Below are 17,143 nucleotides of genomic sequence, written 5' to 3' on the forward strand. Positions count from 1 at the left end.
TAAATATCGTTACATAATGAACAATCCTAAGTGTAAGGATTAGCTTTTAATGAGAGAAAGGAAGATTGTGAGAGCATTAGATGAGCTTGATCAACTCTTGGAAAGCATAGGGCATTTGACCTTTGGCTGCCTTAGTACATCCATACAACTACGAAGGTAGATAAATCTCACCTATGTAATTTTATAGCTTGAACTTGAGATATTTGCTGCGATTATTCTCTCATTTTTATATAATTCTTGGTAAAAAATTTATCACTTTCTCAACAGTTTGACCCAATTTGATCATGTTAAGCTGCATGCATACAATTGTTTCAGAATAAGTCAATGGATCAGGTTCGTGTCTGACTCAAAATTTGCCCGATCCTAATCCCGTTAACCTGAACATGTCTTGTTTATTAAATGGGTCAATAAGTTGAACCCAAACCAGACCCTCTAGCAATCGAACCTGACCCAACAACCCATTTTAATAAAAAAAAAATATTTTTTTATTAACTACTTAATCATAGATTTTAGTTTAATTTATCAAAAATAAGCCAAATACAAATACAAAAGTGTCAATAATCAAAAGATAGTCCACCCTTTAAATATTAAAAAAGAAAAGATTTGGTATATCTATATTTAATTTTGAATACCGTGCGCACATTTGCTGCTTTTCTAAACATATAAAGAAAAAGCATGAAGATTAATGACCCAGCAGTAGAGCTCCTCTCGAGCTTTTATGTTGCTTTACCTCAGTACTGCAGTACAATATATTTTGAGCCGTTAAATATTCAAAAAGAAAAGAAATGGTATAGCTTTATTTAATTTTGGAAATTTGCCTCAGAACCTGTGTCAATAGCTCTTCACAATCTTTAGTATTGAACTGTAGGTCCCCAAAATTGCACTGATGATCCCAATAGCTACAATAACGATGGATACAGCAACCTGAACATTTTCAGTGAAATCAATTGAAGAACTAAACAAATTCATAGCATCACCTGTTCAATTCACTTCAAGTTCCAAATGTCAAAAAATTATTAAATACATTATGGGTAAGTGCTTATCCCGCAATTATTTTAGAATTAGGCTTCGTTTTGGATGATTTTCTTAGTGTTTTTTGAAGCAGCTTTTTTTAAGAAGCAGTCAGAAAGTCGTCCCAAACGAAACCTTAATGATCTGATCTATAGAACTGAATGAATTGTTGATTTCTTTGTTATGCACAGACCTTAAAAAGGAAATGGGCAGGTTTACCTGGAACTTTGTGGCTTTGTTCTTTGATAACTTCAAGAAGCATAGGGTTGGCGCTATGATCGCCTGCCAAATGCCTTAAGAAATTATGATACATGTTGATTCATCAATATTATTTATATTTTATAATTCAGAAAAATCCCATATAAGAAATGCTGATTATAATTATAACATGAGAAAGCAGTATTCATTTAAGAAATATTTGCAAAATAATGTTTCTATATAAAAATGTGATGTAGTAATCTGTGGAAGAAGCAGGCAGCACAAGCACAAAACACAAGAACAAACCGATAGCAGAGATAGCTGTAGGAAGTATATTGAAAAGCTAACTTGCTCTTCTTCCTGGGAAGAAGATAAACTATCAAGAGACAGATTCTCTTGCTGAAAATAGCCATACAAGGCAAAAGCTAAATAAGTGTCTTCTAGAACGGTAAATAGAAACTAAATAAGTGGGAACTAGCACATCCTAACAGTAAATCAAAAGCAATAAGTAATAAAACATATAAAATGGGTATGATGCACCACATTATTCAACACCCCCCCCCCCCTCAACTAAAGAATCCGACTCGGATGAGAAAATGTGGGTTCTTGCTTCATTTGGTGGGTGGTGGGTGGTATGTGAAGATGTCCACGACATTAAAATTGAAATGAAGTATTAAGTTCAAGTGGCAAATCAACAACGTAGGCATTGACATTGATTTTCCTGAGGGTAGGAATGGGACTGATTCGTCAGCGGCTCAATTTAGAATATGTTCCAAGAGCAAATCGTTCACGCCTCAGGCAAACCATGACTAAGTCACTCGGACTGTAGAGTTTCTCACGGCGGTGCTTATCTGCTGCTTGTTTGTACGTAGTGTTAGACTCAATTAGCTTTTTGCGGACATCTGTAAGCATGGAAGAAAACTACTCCACTAATACTGAAGTTGCCTTGTTGTTGCACTTGGGCAGTACTACCACATTGACAGTGGTTCAGCTGATTGGTGTAGATAATGCTAAATGGGCTTCTTCCTGTGGATCAATTTGGCATACTGTTGTAAGCAAATTCAGCTTGATCGAGAAGTTCGTCCCAAACCTTAGGATACTCCTGAACTAAACATTGGAGCATATTGCCAAGAGTTTGATTTACTACTTCTGTCTGCCCATCGCTTTGAGGGTTGTAGGCTGAGCTTAGTTTAATTTCTGTGAGCAATCATTTCCACAACTCCCTCCAAAAATGGCTAATGAACTTAACATCACGATTAAAAGTAAGATTACGGGAATTCCATGTATGCAGACAATCCCATTGAAAAAGAAACGTGCATTGTTAAGTGCATCAAAAGTTTTCTTACATGCAATGAAGTGAGCATTTTGGAGAACTGATCGACCACAACCATAATGGAATTGTTTCAGTGTTTAGTGCAAGGTAGGCTCGATACAAAATTCAAACTCAAATCCTCCCATATGGTGTCCGATACCGGCAGGGGGAGGTATAACCCAGTATTTTGTTCGCCACCCCTGTAGGCTTGGCGCACTGGGTAACGTTCCACGAACCCCATGAAATCTCTTCTTAAATGTGGCCAAAAAAATTTGGATGTAGTTGTGTGTAAGTTTTATTTCGGTCATTGTGTGCGGACAGTCCGCCGCAATGAGCTTCCTTGATCAATTGTGGCTACCATGAGTATAGGATACACAATAAATTGTGTTTAAATAGATACCCATGTCTTATGGCAATTTCCGAAGCAGCAGAGTTCTGATGGCAAGCCTCCCAAATGGATCCGAAGTAATCATCCGTTGCATAAAGCTCCCTTAAGCACTCCAATCCAGACATTTCCGTTTGCAATTGAGTGAGGAGAGCAAGTCGTCGGCTGAGAGCATCGGCAACATGAAATGGCTTTTCAAATTCAAACTTGAAATTAAATCCCTTTCCCCTCCCCTACCAAATCCTACCTTTATTTCTCTATTCTTTTCCCTCCCAAATTAAATCCTCCCAACCTGAGGTTGCTTTCCTGTAATTTCAGCAACCTAATCCTGCTGCACGCCTCCCTTAGTCTCCAAACTTGCTGTCCAGTAGCAGATCAAGTGTTGTCCAGAAATTCCTGTAACCTCTCCTTGTTGTCCTGCCGTCCGGAAGGTCACCGATTGCTGTCCAGAAGTTCTATAACCTTGTAATTTTCTGCCCTTTCATGTATGGCTGATCCAGAACAAAACCACGGTTTTATTTACAGCGATCAATGGCAAGTTGACATCCTCAAGTCTCCATTCTTCGACGTCAACTTGGAGGTCGACCGAACCATTAAAGACTACATCGAAAGAATTATCTTCTTCCTCGCCGTTGCTATTGACGAACAACTCTCTACCACTCAATGACAAATCATTTCTAAATCCTGATAAAGGTGAAATTCTCCTCTAAGTCTTTGCCTTTCTAAGTTCCCACTTTAAAATTGGGCATCATAAACTTTGTGCAACTTATCTCCGCTTAGCCAAACATCAAGACTGCGAGTGAGTGGATCCAAGTAGTGCCTAATCTAAATGCTAATTTAGGGATCAAGACTGCGAGTGAGTGGATCCAAGTAGTGCCTAATCTAAATGCTAATTTAGGGATTTCTTTTGAAAATCCCCCATGCTATGCTAAGCTTGATTGGAATTGATTATTCATGATTCTAACTCTTATCGTGTAATTTGGCCTAAGCTTAATTCACATCTTGCTTGTTCTCAAGATTTGTTTAAAATCGCTAAAAGTTAACTTAATTATTGCTGTTCTAATTTAAAGGCGTGTAATTTCAAACATTGCATACTTACCATCGCATTTAGTTCTACATCATTTACAATTATTGGGATTTTGTTTTTAACTACTGTGAGTTTTTATTTTAATTTTGTCGTTGTTGGGTCACGAAGGTAAGGTCTTCTTCAAGAAAACCTGAAAGAAAGAGCCAGGATATGTTGATTAAAAAGAATAACATTATTCAAGCCATATATGTTGCTCATCATGAAGGAGTTATGATGGCGAGGATGACACAGACGACAAATATAACTACCTTTATTGAAGAACCTCCAAGAATTACATCATATAATTTTGAGTTGATCGTTATTCTGATATGATACGTTATCATTTCTCCTATTACACTGTTATTGGTTGCATTTCCTTTGTTCTGTTTTTTAAGGGAAATTTTCTTTTTTTTTCAAGTCAACTTTTTTATTATTCTAAACCTACAAAATGGCGTAGCTTTACCGGACAGATTCTGCTATGCAGCCTGTTTTGATGTGAGGAGACGCATTACAAGAGGTGCACTAACGCATGCCTGCTTCATTGTGGTCTCTGTTTTTGCTCTATGTGGCTGGAAGTCCAGATATTGGCATTTTTAAGCTATGAAATCAACAGAATATCTTATTTTGTATCCCTTGGAATTTTTTGAAAATCCTGATATTAGCATTTCTAAGTTATGAAATCAACCATATATCTCATTTTTTAGTAAATCAAACATATAACCATATAGATTATGCTTAGAGTTTCTATCAATGTATGATTAACTGCTGAAAGCAAGAAAAAGAACATACCACTACTATACTGAATAGCGAGCCAATCAGGGACATCACAAGGCCTGCACAAAAAAATATGGAACGGACTTTAATTGAGTTAATCACAATAAACTTTTAGGTTGACAGTGATTGATAATAAAAGGCATTCAAGATGAAATAAGCACCACTGCGCCATGCAAAGTCCTGACCAGGAAAAACAATCTGTGTGATTGGAACTTAGCGACTTAGACAATAAGACAAGTTGCAACCAATGATTAAAGACGCCAACTAATTCCAAAATGATGTTGATCCTAGAAAATGCTATACTTTTTGGTTTTTTTTTTCTGATAAATGCATAAAAATAAATTCAACGCACAAGCCCGTATTAACACTTTTGAAGGACATAGCCAGGCGCTTCAAATCTCTGATATGCTGAGGTACCAAAAATGATTCAAAAACAAAGCTACCACCAGAAGAAGAATGATCCATGCAAAGTACTTGAATCTACTACACTGAAACCTTGGTCAATAATCGTGAACATATAAGAATCAATTAATCAGGATAGTTCACAAATAACAAAATAGTTAATAAAAATAGTTCAGTCTAATTTAGTCAATAAACTTGACCAACATCATCAGTTAAGAACTGCTCCCCCTGCAACATAACATGCTCTCCTAGCATTTGTGAATCTTGTACTGTACCATCTCATAATGCTGATACATTGATGTGGCCATCTAGTCTAGTGTGCCATGTGCGCATACCGGCCAGCGCCATTACCACTACTCCTTATTTCTAGTATTCATGCTATTTACCTTTTTCAGTTAGACAAGTACTATCCTTTTACTAAAGTTTGTTTTCTTTTTATTAGCAGCCATCATACCCCAGGGGGTTTGGCACATATATGTTATTACAACCAAAAGGAGGAGATAGAATACACAATAGAAGCTCTTTTCAGCTAAACGTTTGCTGTTCTATTAGTTTCTTCCCTTTCAAGTTCTTCTCGGGTGTCTCCACTGCATCAGTTCTGGTATCAGAGCTAGCTTACCGTGGACATGGCCGAAGGAAGCAACCAGCCCAGACTCAACGGCGATCGGAGTTTGGAGGCGTTGTGGGAGGCGCAACAGCATACATCCAAGCAATTGGATGAGCTTATGAATGTTTTTACTCGTTTTGTAGGTGAAATGCGAGACGAGTTGCGGCAGATTGGGACCGCTACCAATCCAGTAGCACGTCCGGCGGTTCCGGCAACCATACCGGGCCCCAGGTTAACAGGGCATATCAATCCGGTGCAAAGACAGGCGCCTATCCTTCCTCCCGAGTTTTCGGATTCATACGAAGAAGAACATCCGGAGCTAGAGCAATCTGACACAGAGGACTACAACCGGCGTCCAGCATTTAATCGAATGAGGCGTCAAATGCAGCATCGGCGTGAACCCGAGAGTATCCGACTCAAATTGGATATTCCCTCTTTCGACGGCCGTCTTCATATCGAAGATTATTTTGAATGGGAAGGTGCAGTAGAAAACTTTTTCGATTATATGGAGATTAGTCCGAATAAGCATGTTAAATATGTAGCTTCTCGTCTCAAGGGCGGGAATGCCTGGTGGATGCAGTTATGTCAGACGAGACAAAGGGAAGGACGAGGCTCCATCCATAGCTGGAATCGCATGAAACAGTTGATGCGTCGGCACTTCCTACCCACTGATTTTGAACAGTTATTGTACATCCAGTATCAACAGTGTAGACAAGGGAAACGAACTGTTAGTGAATATACCGAGGAATTCTATCGACTCTGCGCTCGCAACAATCTGACCGAATCCAAAAATCAATTGGTGGCTCGTTACATCGGCGGGTTGAAAGATTTACTTCAAGATAAGCTAGAGCTCAATTTGGTATGGTATGTATCCCAGGCGGTGAACTTTGCCCTCAAAGCGGAAGCACAAATTCAAAGACCGCACCGCCAACCGTTTCCCCGAAAATCATTACAGGAAGGCAACCCAATTCTCTCCAAAGCAGCAACACAGCAATCCAAGGCTCCCGGGTCGTCACAAGCACCGGTGAACAATGCCTCTGCAGACCTGAAAGCAGTCGCCCGACCAAGGGTGCAGGGTCGAGATAATCCCTATGCCAAGCCTGTTGCTATCAAATGCTTTAGATGTCTTCAACCTGGACATAAGTCCAATGAATGTCCCAACCGGCACCAGGTGCAGCTCATGGAGGGTGAGGAAGAAGCATATCAGTCCGGATTTGGAGAGGAGATGGAAGAACCCATTGAAGAATTGGTAGCAGATGAGGAGAACCGATTCTTGGTGTATTAGAAAAGCTGCTCTTAGCCCCGCGCAAACCAGTTGAAACTAAAAGAAATAGCTTATTTCGTACCAAGTGTACCATTAATGGCAAGGTTTGCGATGTCGTGATCGACAGTGGCTGCACTGAAAACATTATTTCTAAGGCAGTCGTCCAAGCTTTGCAGATAAAAACTTACAAAAATCCTCACCCGTTCAAAATTAGTTGGGTAAAGAAAGGTGTGGATTTCCCTATCTCGGAATTCTGCAAGGTCACGTTTACCATCGGCAAGAGTTATTTGTGCCAAGTGACTTGCGATGTCATAGATATGGATGTGTGCCACCTGATTCTTGTACGCCCTTGGCAGTACGATAGCGGAGCGATTCATGATGGTAGATCCAATACTTATACTATTGAATGGAAAGGGAGAAAGATCAAATTCATTCCCACCCCTCAAATCCAGAACAAGGCTGATGTTAACAACCTTACCTTGGCTCGTATTGTATCTGGACATACCTTACTCCAACTTAAGGAAGTAAGCCATCTGATGATAGCTTTAATTGCTGATGATTCATCGGGACAAGACATTCCAACCCCATCTCCAGAAGTGCAGCAGCTGATCAACGAATTCAGTGATATCACCGCCCCGGAACTGCCCTCGTCACTTGCTCCCATGCGGAATCTCCAGCACCAAATTGAATTCATACCCGATGCTAGTCTGCCTAACCTCCCTCACTATCGTATGAGTCCGCGGGAGCACACGATTTTAAGGGAGATTGTACAAGAACTGTTACAAAAATGCTTTATACAACCCAGTTTAAGTCCATGCGCTGTTCCGGCATTGATAGTTCCAAAAAAAGATGGGCAGTGGCATATGTGCATCGACAGTAGGGCTATTAACCGGATCACTGTGAAATACCGGTTCCCCATTCCCAGGATTAACGATCTCCTGGACAAGTTAGCTGGATCGGCCATCTTCTCCGAGCTGGATTTGAGGAGCGGCTACCATCAAATCCGAATTCGACCCGGAGACGAGTGGAAGACCGCATTCAAGATGGTGGATGGGCTGTTCGAATGGAAGGTTATGCCCTTCGGGCTGTGTAACGCTCCCTCTACATTTATGTGACTAATGCATGACATTCTTAAACCATATTTAGATAAATTCTGCATTGTGTATTTTGACGATATTTTGGTGTTCAGCTCTACTTTAGAGGATCACCTGGAACATCTAAGATCCATTTTGGGAACATTATGCAGTAACCAGCTGTTCCTCAATGTATCCAAGTGCGAATTGGGAGTCACCAACGCTAAGTTCTTGGGCTTTGTCCTCACGCCGGCGGGAATCAAGACAGATCCACAGAAAGTCTCTGCCATCCAGGATCGGCCGATACCACGTTTTTTGACGGACGTGCGAAGCTTCCACGGGTTGGCCAATTACTACAGGCGGTTCATCAAAGGCTTTAGTGTTATAATGGCCCTTATCACTAATTTCCTGAAGGCATCAGCATTTTCATGGACCGCGTCACAATAGAGGAGTTTTGAACAAATAAAAAAGGCACTTAGCTCTACACCTGTGCTAGCCTTCCCCGATTTTGATAAGCCATTTCAGGTGGACACCGACGCGTCTGCCGTCGGCATTGGAGCTATCCTGTCCCAAGATGGAAGACCTGTCGAATACTTCAGTAAAAAGCTCAGCGACACTCGACATAAGTGGTTGGCATACGAGCAAGAATTGTACGTGGTCGTGAAAGCTCTCAAATAGTGGGAGCACTACTTACTCCATAGGGATTTTGTCTTATGCAGCGACAATCAAGCACTTCAGTACATCAACAACCAAAAGAATGTTAATAGAATGCATGCCCGTTGGATTATTTTTTCCAACTATTCACTTTCGTGATTAAGCACAAGGCAGGTCGAGCTAACCGAGTGGCTGATGCACTGAGTAGGCATTCAGCCCTGTTGACGCACCTCCAAACGAACATCACATGATTACAGTTGTTGCAAGATCTGTACGAGGAGGACAAGGATTTTGCTAGGATTTGGGGTGCCTGTAAAGCTGGGCAGCCTCAACAGGATTTCACACTTCACAAGGGATTTTTATTTAAAGGCAATAGCCTATGTGTGCCCGATTCATCGTGGAGGCCGCAACTAATCAAGGAACTACAATGCGGAGGATTGTCCGCTCAAACAGGAAGAGATAAGACGCTGGAATTGCTGCAATCTCGTTTTTACTGGCCCCATTTGCGCAGAGATGTTGAAGGTTTATAGAAAAATGCACTATTTGCCAAAGGTTCAAAGGCACTGCCAAAAGGTTCAAAGGCACCGCGCAAAATACCGGCCTGTACCTACCTCTTTCGGTTCCTGACTCTATTTGGGAGGATCTCACACTTGATTTTGTATTGGGGTTACCACACACGAAGCGAGGATCCGATTCCATCATGGTCGTTGTAGATCGATTCTTCAAAATGGCGCACTTCATCCCTTGTAAAAAAACATTTGATGCCGTTAACATTGCCCAACTCTTCTTCAAAGAGATCATTCGGCTACATGGGCTACCTCGCAGCTTGACCTCCGACCGTGATTTGAAATTTGTTAGTCATTTTTGGAGGGAACTATGGAAAGGATTGAACACTGATCTCAAGTTGAGCTCAGTATACCATCCTCAAGCAGACGGCCAAACTGAGGTGGTTAACCGGACCTTAGGTAACATGTTACGTTGCCTTGTTCAAGATAATCCAAAAAGGTGGGAAGAGCTCCTTAGTCATGCTGAATTTGCATATAATTAGATGTACAACCGTTCAACAGGGTGCAACCCTTTTCAAATAGTGTATACTAAACAGACAAATCACTCGGTAGATCTCACCATCCTCCCTAAGGCAGCAGATCATCAGTACAAAAGACAATTACCCAAGCTCAAGAGACTATTCATGCGGTCAAGGAGCAGCTGAAGAAGACGGCAAGTATAAGCAAGATGCTGATTTACACAGGAGACACAAGGTGTTCAACACCGGAGACTTGGTGATGTTGAGAATGCGACGAGAGCGGTACCCGCAAGGAGTGTACTCCAAACTCAGCCCCCGGAAGGTCGGACCATTCCCAATCAAACATAAAATCAATGATAACACTTATGTGATCGACCTCCCTCCTCACATTCAGACGTCGTCGACCTTCAATGTCGCCGACATTTACAGCTACCATCCGCCTGATGGTGATCAGCTCATCGATATCTCGTCGGAGTCGAGCTTCTCGAAGGCGGGGGAGGATTGATGTGGCCATCTAGTCTAGTGTGCCATGTGCGCATACCAGCCAGCGCCATTACCACTACTCCTTATTTCTAGTATTCCTGCTATTTACCTTTTTCAGTTAGACAAGTACTATCCTTTTACTAAAGTTTGTTTTCCTTTTATTAGCAGCCATCATACCCCAGGGGGTTTGGCACATATATGTTATTACAACCAAAAGGAGGAGATAGAATACACAATAGAAGCTCTTTTCAGCTAAACGTTTACTGTTCTATTAGTTTCTTCCCTTTTAGGTTCTTCTCGGGTGTCTCCACTGCATCATACATTGCTACAATAATTCACAATATAAATCTATTCCCACATAACATAACATGCTTGCAGCCTTTAATATTGTATTATCTCATAATACTGATACCTTGCTGCAAGAATTACCAACACTATAACTCTACTCCCATAGCACCTACATTCAACACTTCCCCAGTTCATGGCGCATGAATCGAATTTTGCCAGCTCATATCATGCAAGGAAATCTATATGATTATAGCAATGAGGTTTAAGAAACCATAATGGAGCTATCAATCTTGCATATTCTTTATGATGATAGAAACCCTGCCAAGCAGGATTCTTATAGTTTGGTTGTTGTTAATAGAGCAGACTTGCCCTTAGGATATTAAGGCTCAAAATTTGGCATTCATGCAAAAGCTATAGAAGCACTAGTGACACAGAATGCCTCACGAGTGTAGGGTTTCTAATTTTAGTAGAATAATGCAACGAATGTAATTCACATAAAACAAATAAGAATTCAAAGATCCAAGCTTATTAATTCACAAAAAATTACTTTCATTAAGTATAAACTCGAAAATACATGTAAGCTAAAACATGATGATAATGCAATGATCGATTAACATAAAGAAATTAACAAAAAATTCTAGCCACAAAAAACACCTAAGCAATTAAAAAAGTTTCAACACAATTAAAAAAATCTAGTTGTAGCGAATTAGAACTCTTGCAACACCTATTAGGAATTGGTCTAGTTTTAAGATAGTTGATTCATAGATTCATTTTTTCTTAATAAGTCTATATATTGTGGGCTCCAAAAATTCGGCCCCAGCCTCTGCCCGCATGATTTTGCTTTTCTTTTTTTTTTTCGGCGAGGGAGTTTTAACAGAATAAGTTCTGGGGTAAATTTTGGAAGGCAGATGAGTTTGTAGATAAGACACTACCCAGAGATTTCGCCCTCATTTTGCGAGGACTTTATGATCTGAGTTCTGGTTTTCTATAGTCAATTGCACCTCCCGATCACGAGAGAGAACTTTCGATTAAGGCTAGTCGTCAATTAGATACGTAGAGAATATGTGTTATCTGACATATAGTAGCGGTGATGAGCATAGGGATTTGGAAAGTTTGGAGACTTGGAATTTTGATATTTAAAATAAAAATTGCACTATCTTGCACTTAAAGCGGATGGTAGGGAATGGATGATGGACCCGATCAAGATCCCATGGTTCCGTTGTCCCAGGCCATCGTGGTCCCTGCTCTACTTAGTCATAGGAGGTAGTCGACCCAACCTGACAAAAGGATCCTTGTCGATAGCCATGGGTTGCTTCGACCAAGGGTACCTTGTAGACCTAGGATGGATGTTTGTTTAAGGAGACAAATTTGAATCCACCTTAGCTAACAAAAGGCTTTGTGCCCTATCGATCATATCCTATTGATTCATATCTCAAGGATTTGATGCCAATAAGGAGCGTATTGGCTCTGGCCATAACCGGTATTTCGTGGTGCCATTTGGCGGCAAAACCATTCGGTTCAGAAGGCCCCGGGTCATAACTTTTTATCCTGCGGTGCCATTTGGCGGCAAAACCATCGGTTAGAGGACACGTACCACGTCTTTACTGGCAGAAGATTGTTTGAGAATGGATCTTTGTGATATTTTTTACTAGGCATTTGACTCTAAGTGAGCTAAAGTTATATTTGAATTTGTCCACCCTGACAAACTGTTGCGAAAGGTGGATGAAGTTTGCTTTGAGTGGTTTATGGTTAGATTTCAATTTTAAATATTTTTGGGATTGAACGATTTTGGGATTTTAGGGACATTAGGGATGGCATTTTTGAAGATATTTGAAATACTTGTGAACCCCTCCGATTGAGATAGCATTTAACGCGGCCATCATCAGGGTGACTTAGGTCATGTCCATTTATTGTTTAAACCTTGTCGACTCTATCAACTTGCTGATAGGGGTTGGGTTTCATAGGCTTCAGGCCTTTGTTAGTGAATTCTATTGATTTTAGGCTTTGAAGGCTTAAATGAATGCATTAAAACAAATACACCGGTCACCACAACCGTGTATTTGTTTGAAGGGTCGAACCCTGTCGACTTCTATTGATTCGTATATAAGAATCGGGTTCGAACTTCAATTCACTTATTGACCCGCACAGCATCCCTAGACATCATGTGTGTACCAATAATACGCTCGTCGGGGCCCATGCGGGTATTTGATTATATTTACCCCTTTTGTGTACCTATGTGTATACAAATTACAGTGCACGTGCGGGGGTACTTTGAAATCATTTCTAGACGCCTTCTGTCCGCTTGCAAGCAAATCCCGTGGCGGTGCGTTGTAGATTATAGACGCCTTCTGTCTGCTTGTATAAGTGTTGCAGATCCGGTGGCAATATGATCTTGATGTCAAAAGGCACCTCATCATTTTGAGGTTGACTCCCCTTTCTCGTTCACCAGGGAGGGTTTCTTCTGGACTTTGAAGTCCGCTTCTTTGCCTTGAAAATATCTCATTTCAAGATCCTTAGTGTAGTAGACTTGTTGTCTATGATATTTATAAATGCGAATATTATTTTCTTCCTGAGTATAGGATTAAGAAGAAATTTTGGAACACCAGGAAGTTTAGTTCGAATTTGCTCAAACATCTCTTCCATTCTGCCAGGGGGTGTCCTGTTTCATACATCGGGTTGCCCTTGTACCCGATGTACTTAGCAGCATTTTAGTCACCTTCGTCGTAGGTGACATATGTACTTGTACACACAGTGGTTCGTTGTGCCTACGATATATCCACTGTTGTTATCCACAAGTGACTTGTGTTTGTTTGCATGGACCCATTGTATCCACTAAGACCTCCTGGAAGTATTTGTAGAAGAATCATTGTCGCCTACATCATGTCCACCTTTCACCAATCTCAGGTGGGTTTACTGATTGTATTTACTTGTAGGGACAGATCTTTGATTGCTACGTATGGGTAGGACTCGTACACCTTACAACCATCTGTTGCTTCTTATAAGTATAGTGCATTGACTTTGAGGGGACTGTTGTATCTACTACAACCTCTTGGAAATATTTATAGGAGAACCATTGTCCTTGCATCACATCCACCTTTCACCAATCTCAGGTGGGTTTTGCTGATTGTACTTGTTTATAAGGGACGGTCCCCCGCCACTGAATATCGGCGTTACCATCTCAATCTACAAGCATTGAGACTTGTGTTGGAGATTCCAATGGTGCATATGGGAGGGACGCCCATGCATTTCATTCTTGCAGGTACGATGCACCCGAATTTATTTTATGATCAATTTGAGTATAATTTAGTTCATTTAACGCTCAGTTCTAATCCACAAATCTTGTCCATGTCCAAGTCCAAGTCCGGTGAAGCTTCAATATGAATCCTCTATTCATATGAGTTTGAGTCCAAATGGTTCAAGTTTCCTTGTATCACTTTCAAGTTCAAGCTTCTTGTTATCCACATCTTGCTCTAGCTTGAGTTCAGAATGCAAGATTAAGTAACCTTATTTAATTCATTTGAGTTTATGTTTGAGTTCTTTTAAGTCCGAGTTAGATCCTTGTATTATGTTGAATTCCAAATTGTATTTTGTTCAAGTTTGAATTGAATTCATTTTGATTTGTGTTCAAGTACAAGTCCTCAAGTACACTGTTCGTTTGAGTTCAAGTTCTATGCTTTCAGTTCAAGTACGGGTCATCTGTTGTCCTTCGTATTGCTGCTCAAATGATGTCTTCAAATTGTTCAAGTCTTGTGCATTTCAGTAAAAATTTTGGCAGCACCCCGGCATATCCCCCGTTTGGGGGAAATGTAAGGGAGCTGGGCCTTCCCACCATGCTACTCGAGAGTGTATGATAGGTGTCCTTAGACACTGCGGTCGTACATCTTTTCATCCCACCACGCTACAAGAGCGTGTATGGGGCCTTCAACAGTACCCATACCAAAACACCAGTGGCTCTCCCCACCATGCTACAAGAGCGTGTATAGGGCTTACCTACCTCACCATATGCGTCGCACCGGGCTCCCTCCTACCGTGCTACAAGAGCGCATATATGTGATTCTCCAATCCGCTATAAACGTCGAAAATGGGATTTGGGAGATTATACCTTGCATAGCAGTCGTTGGCACCGATGTCGAGGTCGAGGACCGTCCCCACGACGCTACAAGAGCGTGTCTAGGGTTTACCCGCCTCATCGCACATGTCGCACTGGATTCCCCCCCTCCCCCACCGTGCTACAAAAGCGTGTATAGGGGGTCCACCGGCTCGTCAAGCGCATTGAAAGCGGGATTTGAGTTAGAAATTTATACCTTGAAGACCGGCGGGGAAGAGTGGTCGGCAACTGTCGGCTCGAGGATCGAGGCAGAGGAAGAGCAAGCATTTCTTTCTTTTTCCTTTTTTTTGAATTAATTAATTATAATTAATTAATAAATCATTTTTAATTAATTATAATTCATTAAAGTTTATTAAAATTAATTAATATCTTTAATTATAATTAATCTATAATTAATTATAATTATTTAATATTAATTAACTTTTAATAAATTATAATTAATTAAAATTAATTAGTGATAACTAATTTTATGAATTATAATTAATTAAAGTTAATTCTAATTAAAATTAATTATAATAATTTAATTAAATCTAAATATAATTAATTAAAAATAATAACCATAATTAATTAAAATTAATTAAAATAATTACAATATAACTTTTTTTTCTGTTTTTTTTTAACTCCTCGGTCCGGCGGGGTTAGGGGATTTGGCCGAAGTAGCATGCGACAAGTATCGGATTTACAGCGGGAGTTTATGCTAAATCCAGCCAAAGGATTTTGGTGCGCGCGTTAAATTCCAAAGATGGGTAAATCCCAGATTTAAGGATTTACAGCTTAAATCCCGAATTTACTAGATCCCTCAGTTCGGTGGATTTATGGGATTTGGCCGAGCAAGTGCTTGAAAGGGAGAAAGTTACCTTCCACAGTGAGCTCCTGCTGGATACAGCAGGTCAACATATATATATATATATATATATATATATATATATATAAAGGTTGTAATATGCTTTTACACTCCAAGCCAAGAAATAAAGATTAGCTCTGATCTCTCTCTCCTCCTTCCCTCTACCTCTCACATTCAAGAAGAGATTTCCTCCACAAGAAACTCCCAACAAACTAGTATCAAAGTATGGTGGAGGCTATCACGGGGAGGTAGAGGAAGGTTCTTGTCTAAGAAAGAGAGACAACTGACCAAGTGGCTCAGACGGCAGGTTTGGGTTCGTGACCGGACCTTGCTGGAAAGCGGATTTGCACGTGCTAGGTGCGATCAAAGACGTGCACACAGAGGTGCGACTTGAAGCAGGAAGAGCGGGAGTCGTGGCATGGAATGCCTTACATGCACGCGGAGGCAAGCCGCTTGAAGTAGGCAGAGCGGGAGTCAAACTGGCAGCTTGTGGTTCATGCGGGAGTCGCGATCAGGAGGTGCAACTTCGGTTTCTCATTCATGCGGAAGTAAGGAGGGGGACACAGCATGCAAACTCGTGTGGAGAAGAGGAGTGGCATGTGGCTCGAGCAAACGTGGGTGCAGGATGGACATGAGTTTGTTGTGCGGGCTAGAGCGGTCGCACGCACGGAAGTGGCGAGCAGCCGCTGCGCAGGATACGAGTGTTGTGGATTGGACGCAGGGGTTTTGGTGGAGATGCAGGGGGAAGAGAAGATCGGGTTGAATCTAAAGGAGACAGATCTTAGGCTTGGGCTCTTAGCATCGAATTTGTCAGAGCGGATGGACGATGTCTGGCTAAGTCTCGATAAGCTGATTGAGGAGGATTGTGGCAAGAGCAAGATGATTTTTTTTTTTTGGTAAAATCTAAACCATGGCGGAGATTGTTAGGAATTGGTCCAGTTTTAGGATAATTGATTCCTAGGTTTATTTTATCTGAATAAGTCTCTATATATATGTAGAGAGGTTGTAATAGGCTTTTACACTCCAAGTGGAGCTTCTCTCTCTCCCTTCCCTATGCCTCTCACATTCAAGAAGAGCTTTCTTTGATGTGAAACGTACATGCGATGGAGTTACTTTAAGAAATTATAGAGAGCAATTGAAACTTAATAACCCAAAATAAAATTATCGTTTATAATAAAAGAGTGATCATTAGAATTCTCGGTTTTAACTTGCTTAGGCAAGGAAGAGCAAAATCTGGAAACTAAACAATTTAAGAAAACGCAAAGTTCAAATTGTAAAACTACGACGGTGAACAAAAATCCACAATTTAATAATAAGAACTTTCACCTTTGGAGCCCGTACGCTCAACTAATCTAGGCTTTAGCGGAAGAAGAGTCTCCACATTAGAACCGAGGTCACTTCGAGGAAGAAGGAGCCTATGATCGTCGTTCTTGGCTAGGTGGCCGAAGTATGGACTTCTGGGCAGCGGTTGGGGCTTCTCGGGTGCGGATTGGGTGCAAGGAAGCCTCTCCAATTCACTGTATGGCATTTGTAATGGCATAAAACTTGTATGGTGTGATGTCACTTTGAAATAATGTCAGCTAGCTGACGTTGGAAGAGGAGGGACTTGGTTAGAGACAAACAAGTCAAGTCCAGATGGGAAGAGCTCGG

The 17,143-nt window shown here is 40.9% G+C and overlaps 1 protein-coding gene across 1 annotated transcript in view; it reads right to left on the reverse strand.

Moving 5' to 3' along the window:
* Positions 1–556: 556 nt before the first annotated feature.
* Positions 557–17,143, reverse strand: part of LOC110111337 (amino acid transporter AVT1A-like) — a 41,658-nt gene continuing 25,071 nt past the window's right edge. Inside the window, 3 exon segments of the mRNA XM_028699250.1 lie at positions 557–924; positions 1,231–1,293; positions 4,762–4,805. Coding sequence (XP_028555083.1) covers positions 832–924; positions 1,231–1,293; positions 4,762–4,805 — 200 coding nt within the window. The 3' untranslated portion in view covers positions 557–831.

The sequence above is a fragment of the Dendrobium catenatum genome, unplaced genomic scaffold (assembly GCF_001605985.2).
Source record: "Dendrobium catenatum unplaced genomic scaffold, ASM160598v2 fragScaff_scaffold_133, whole genome shotgun sequence".
NCBI classification, from domain to species: domain Eukaryota; kingdom Viridiplantae; phylum Streptophyta; class Magnoliopsida; order Asparagales; family Orchidaceae; genus Dendrobium; species Dendrobium catenatum.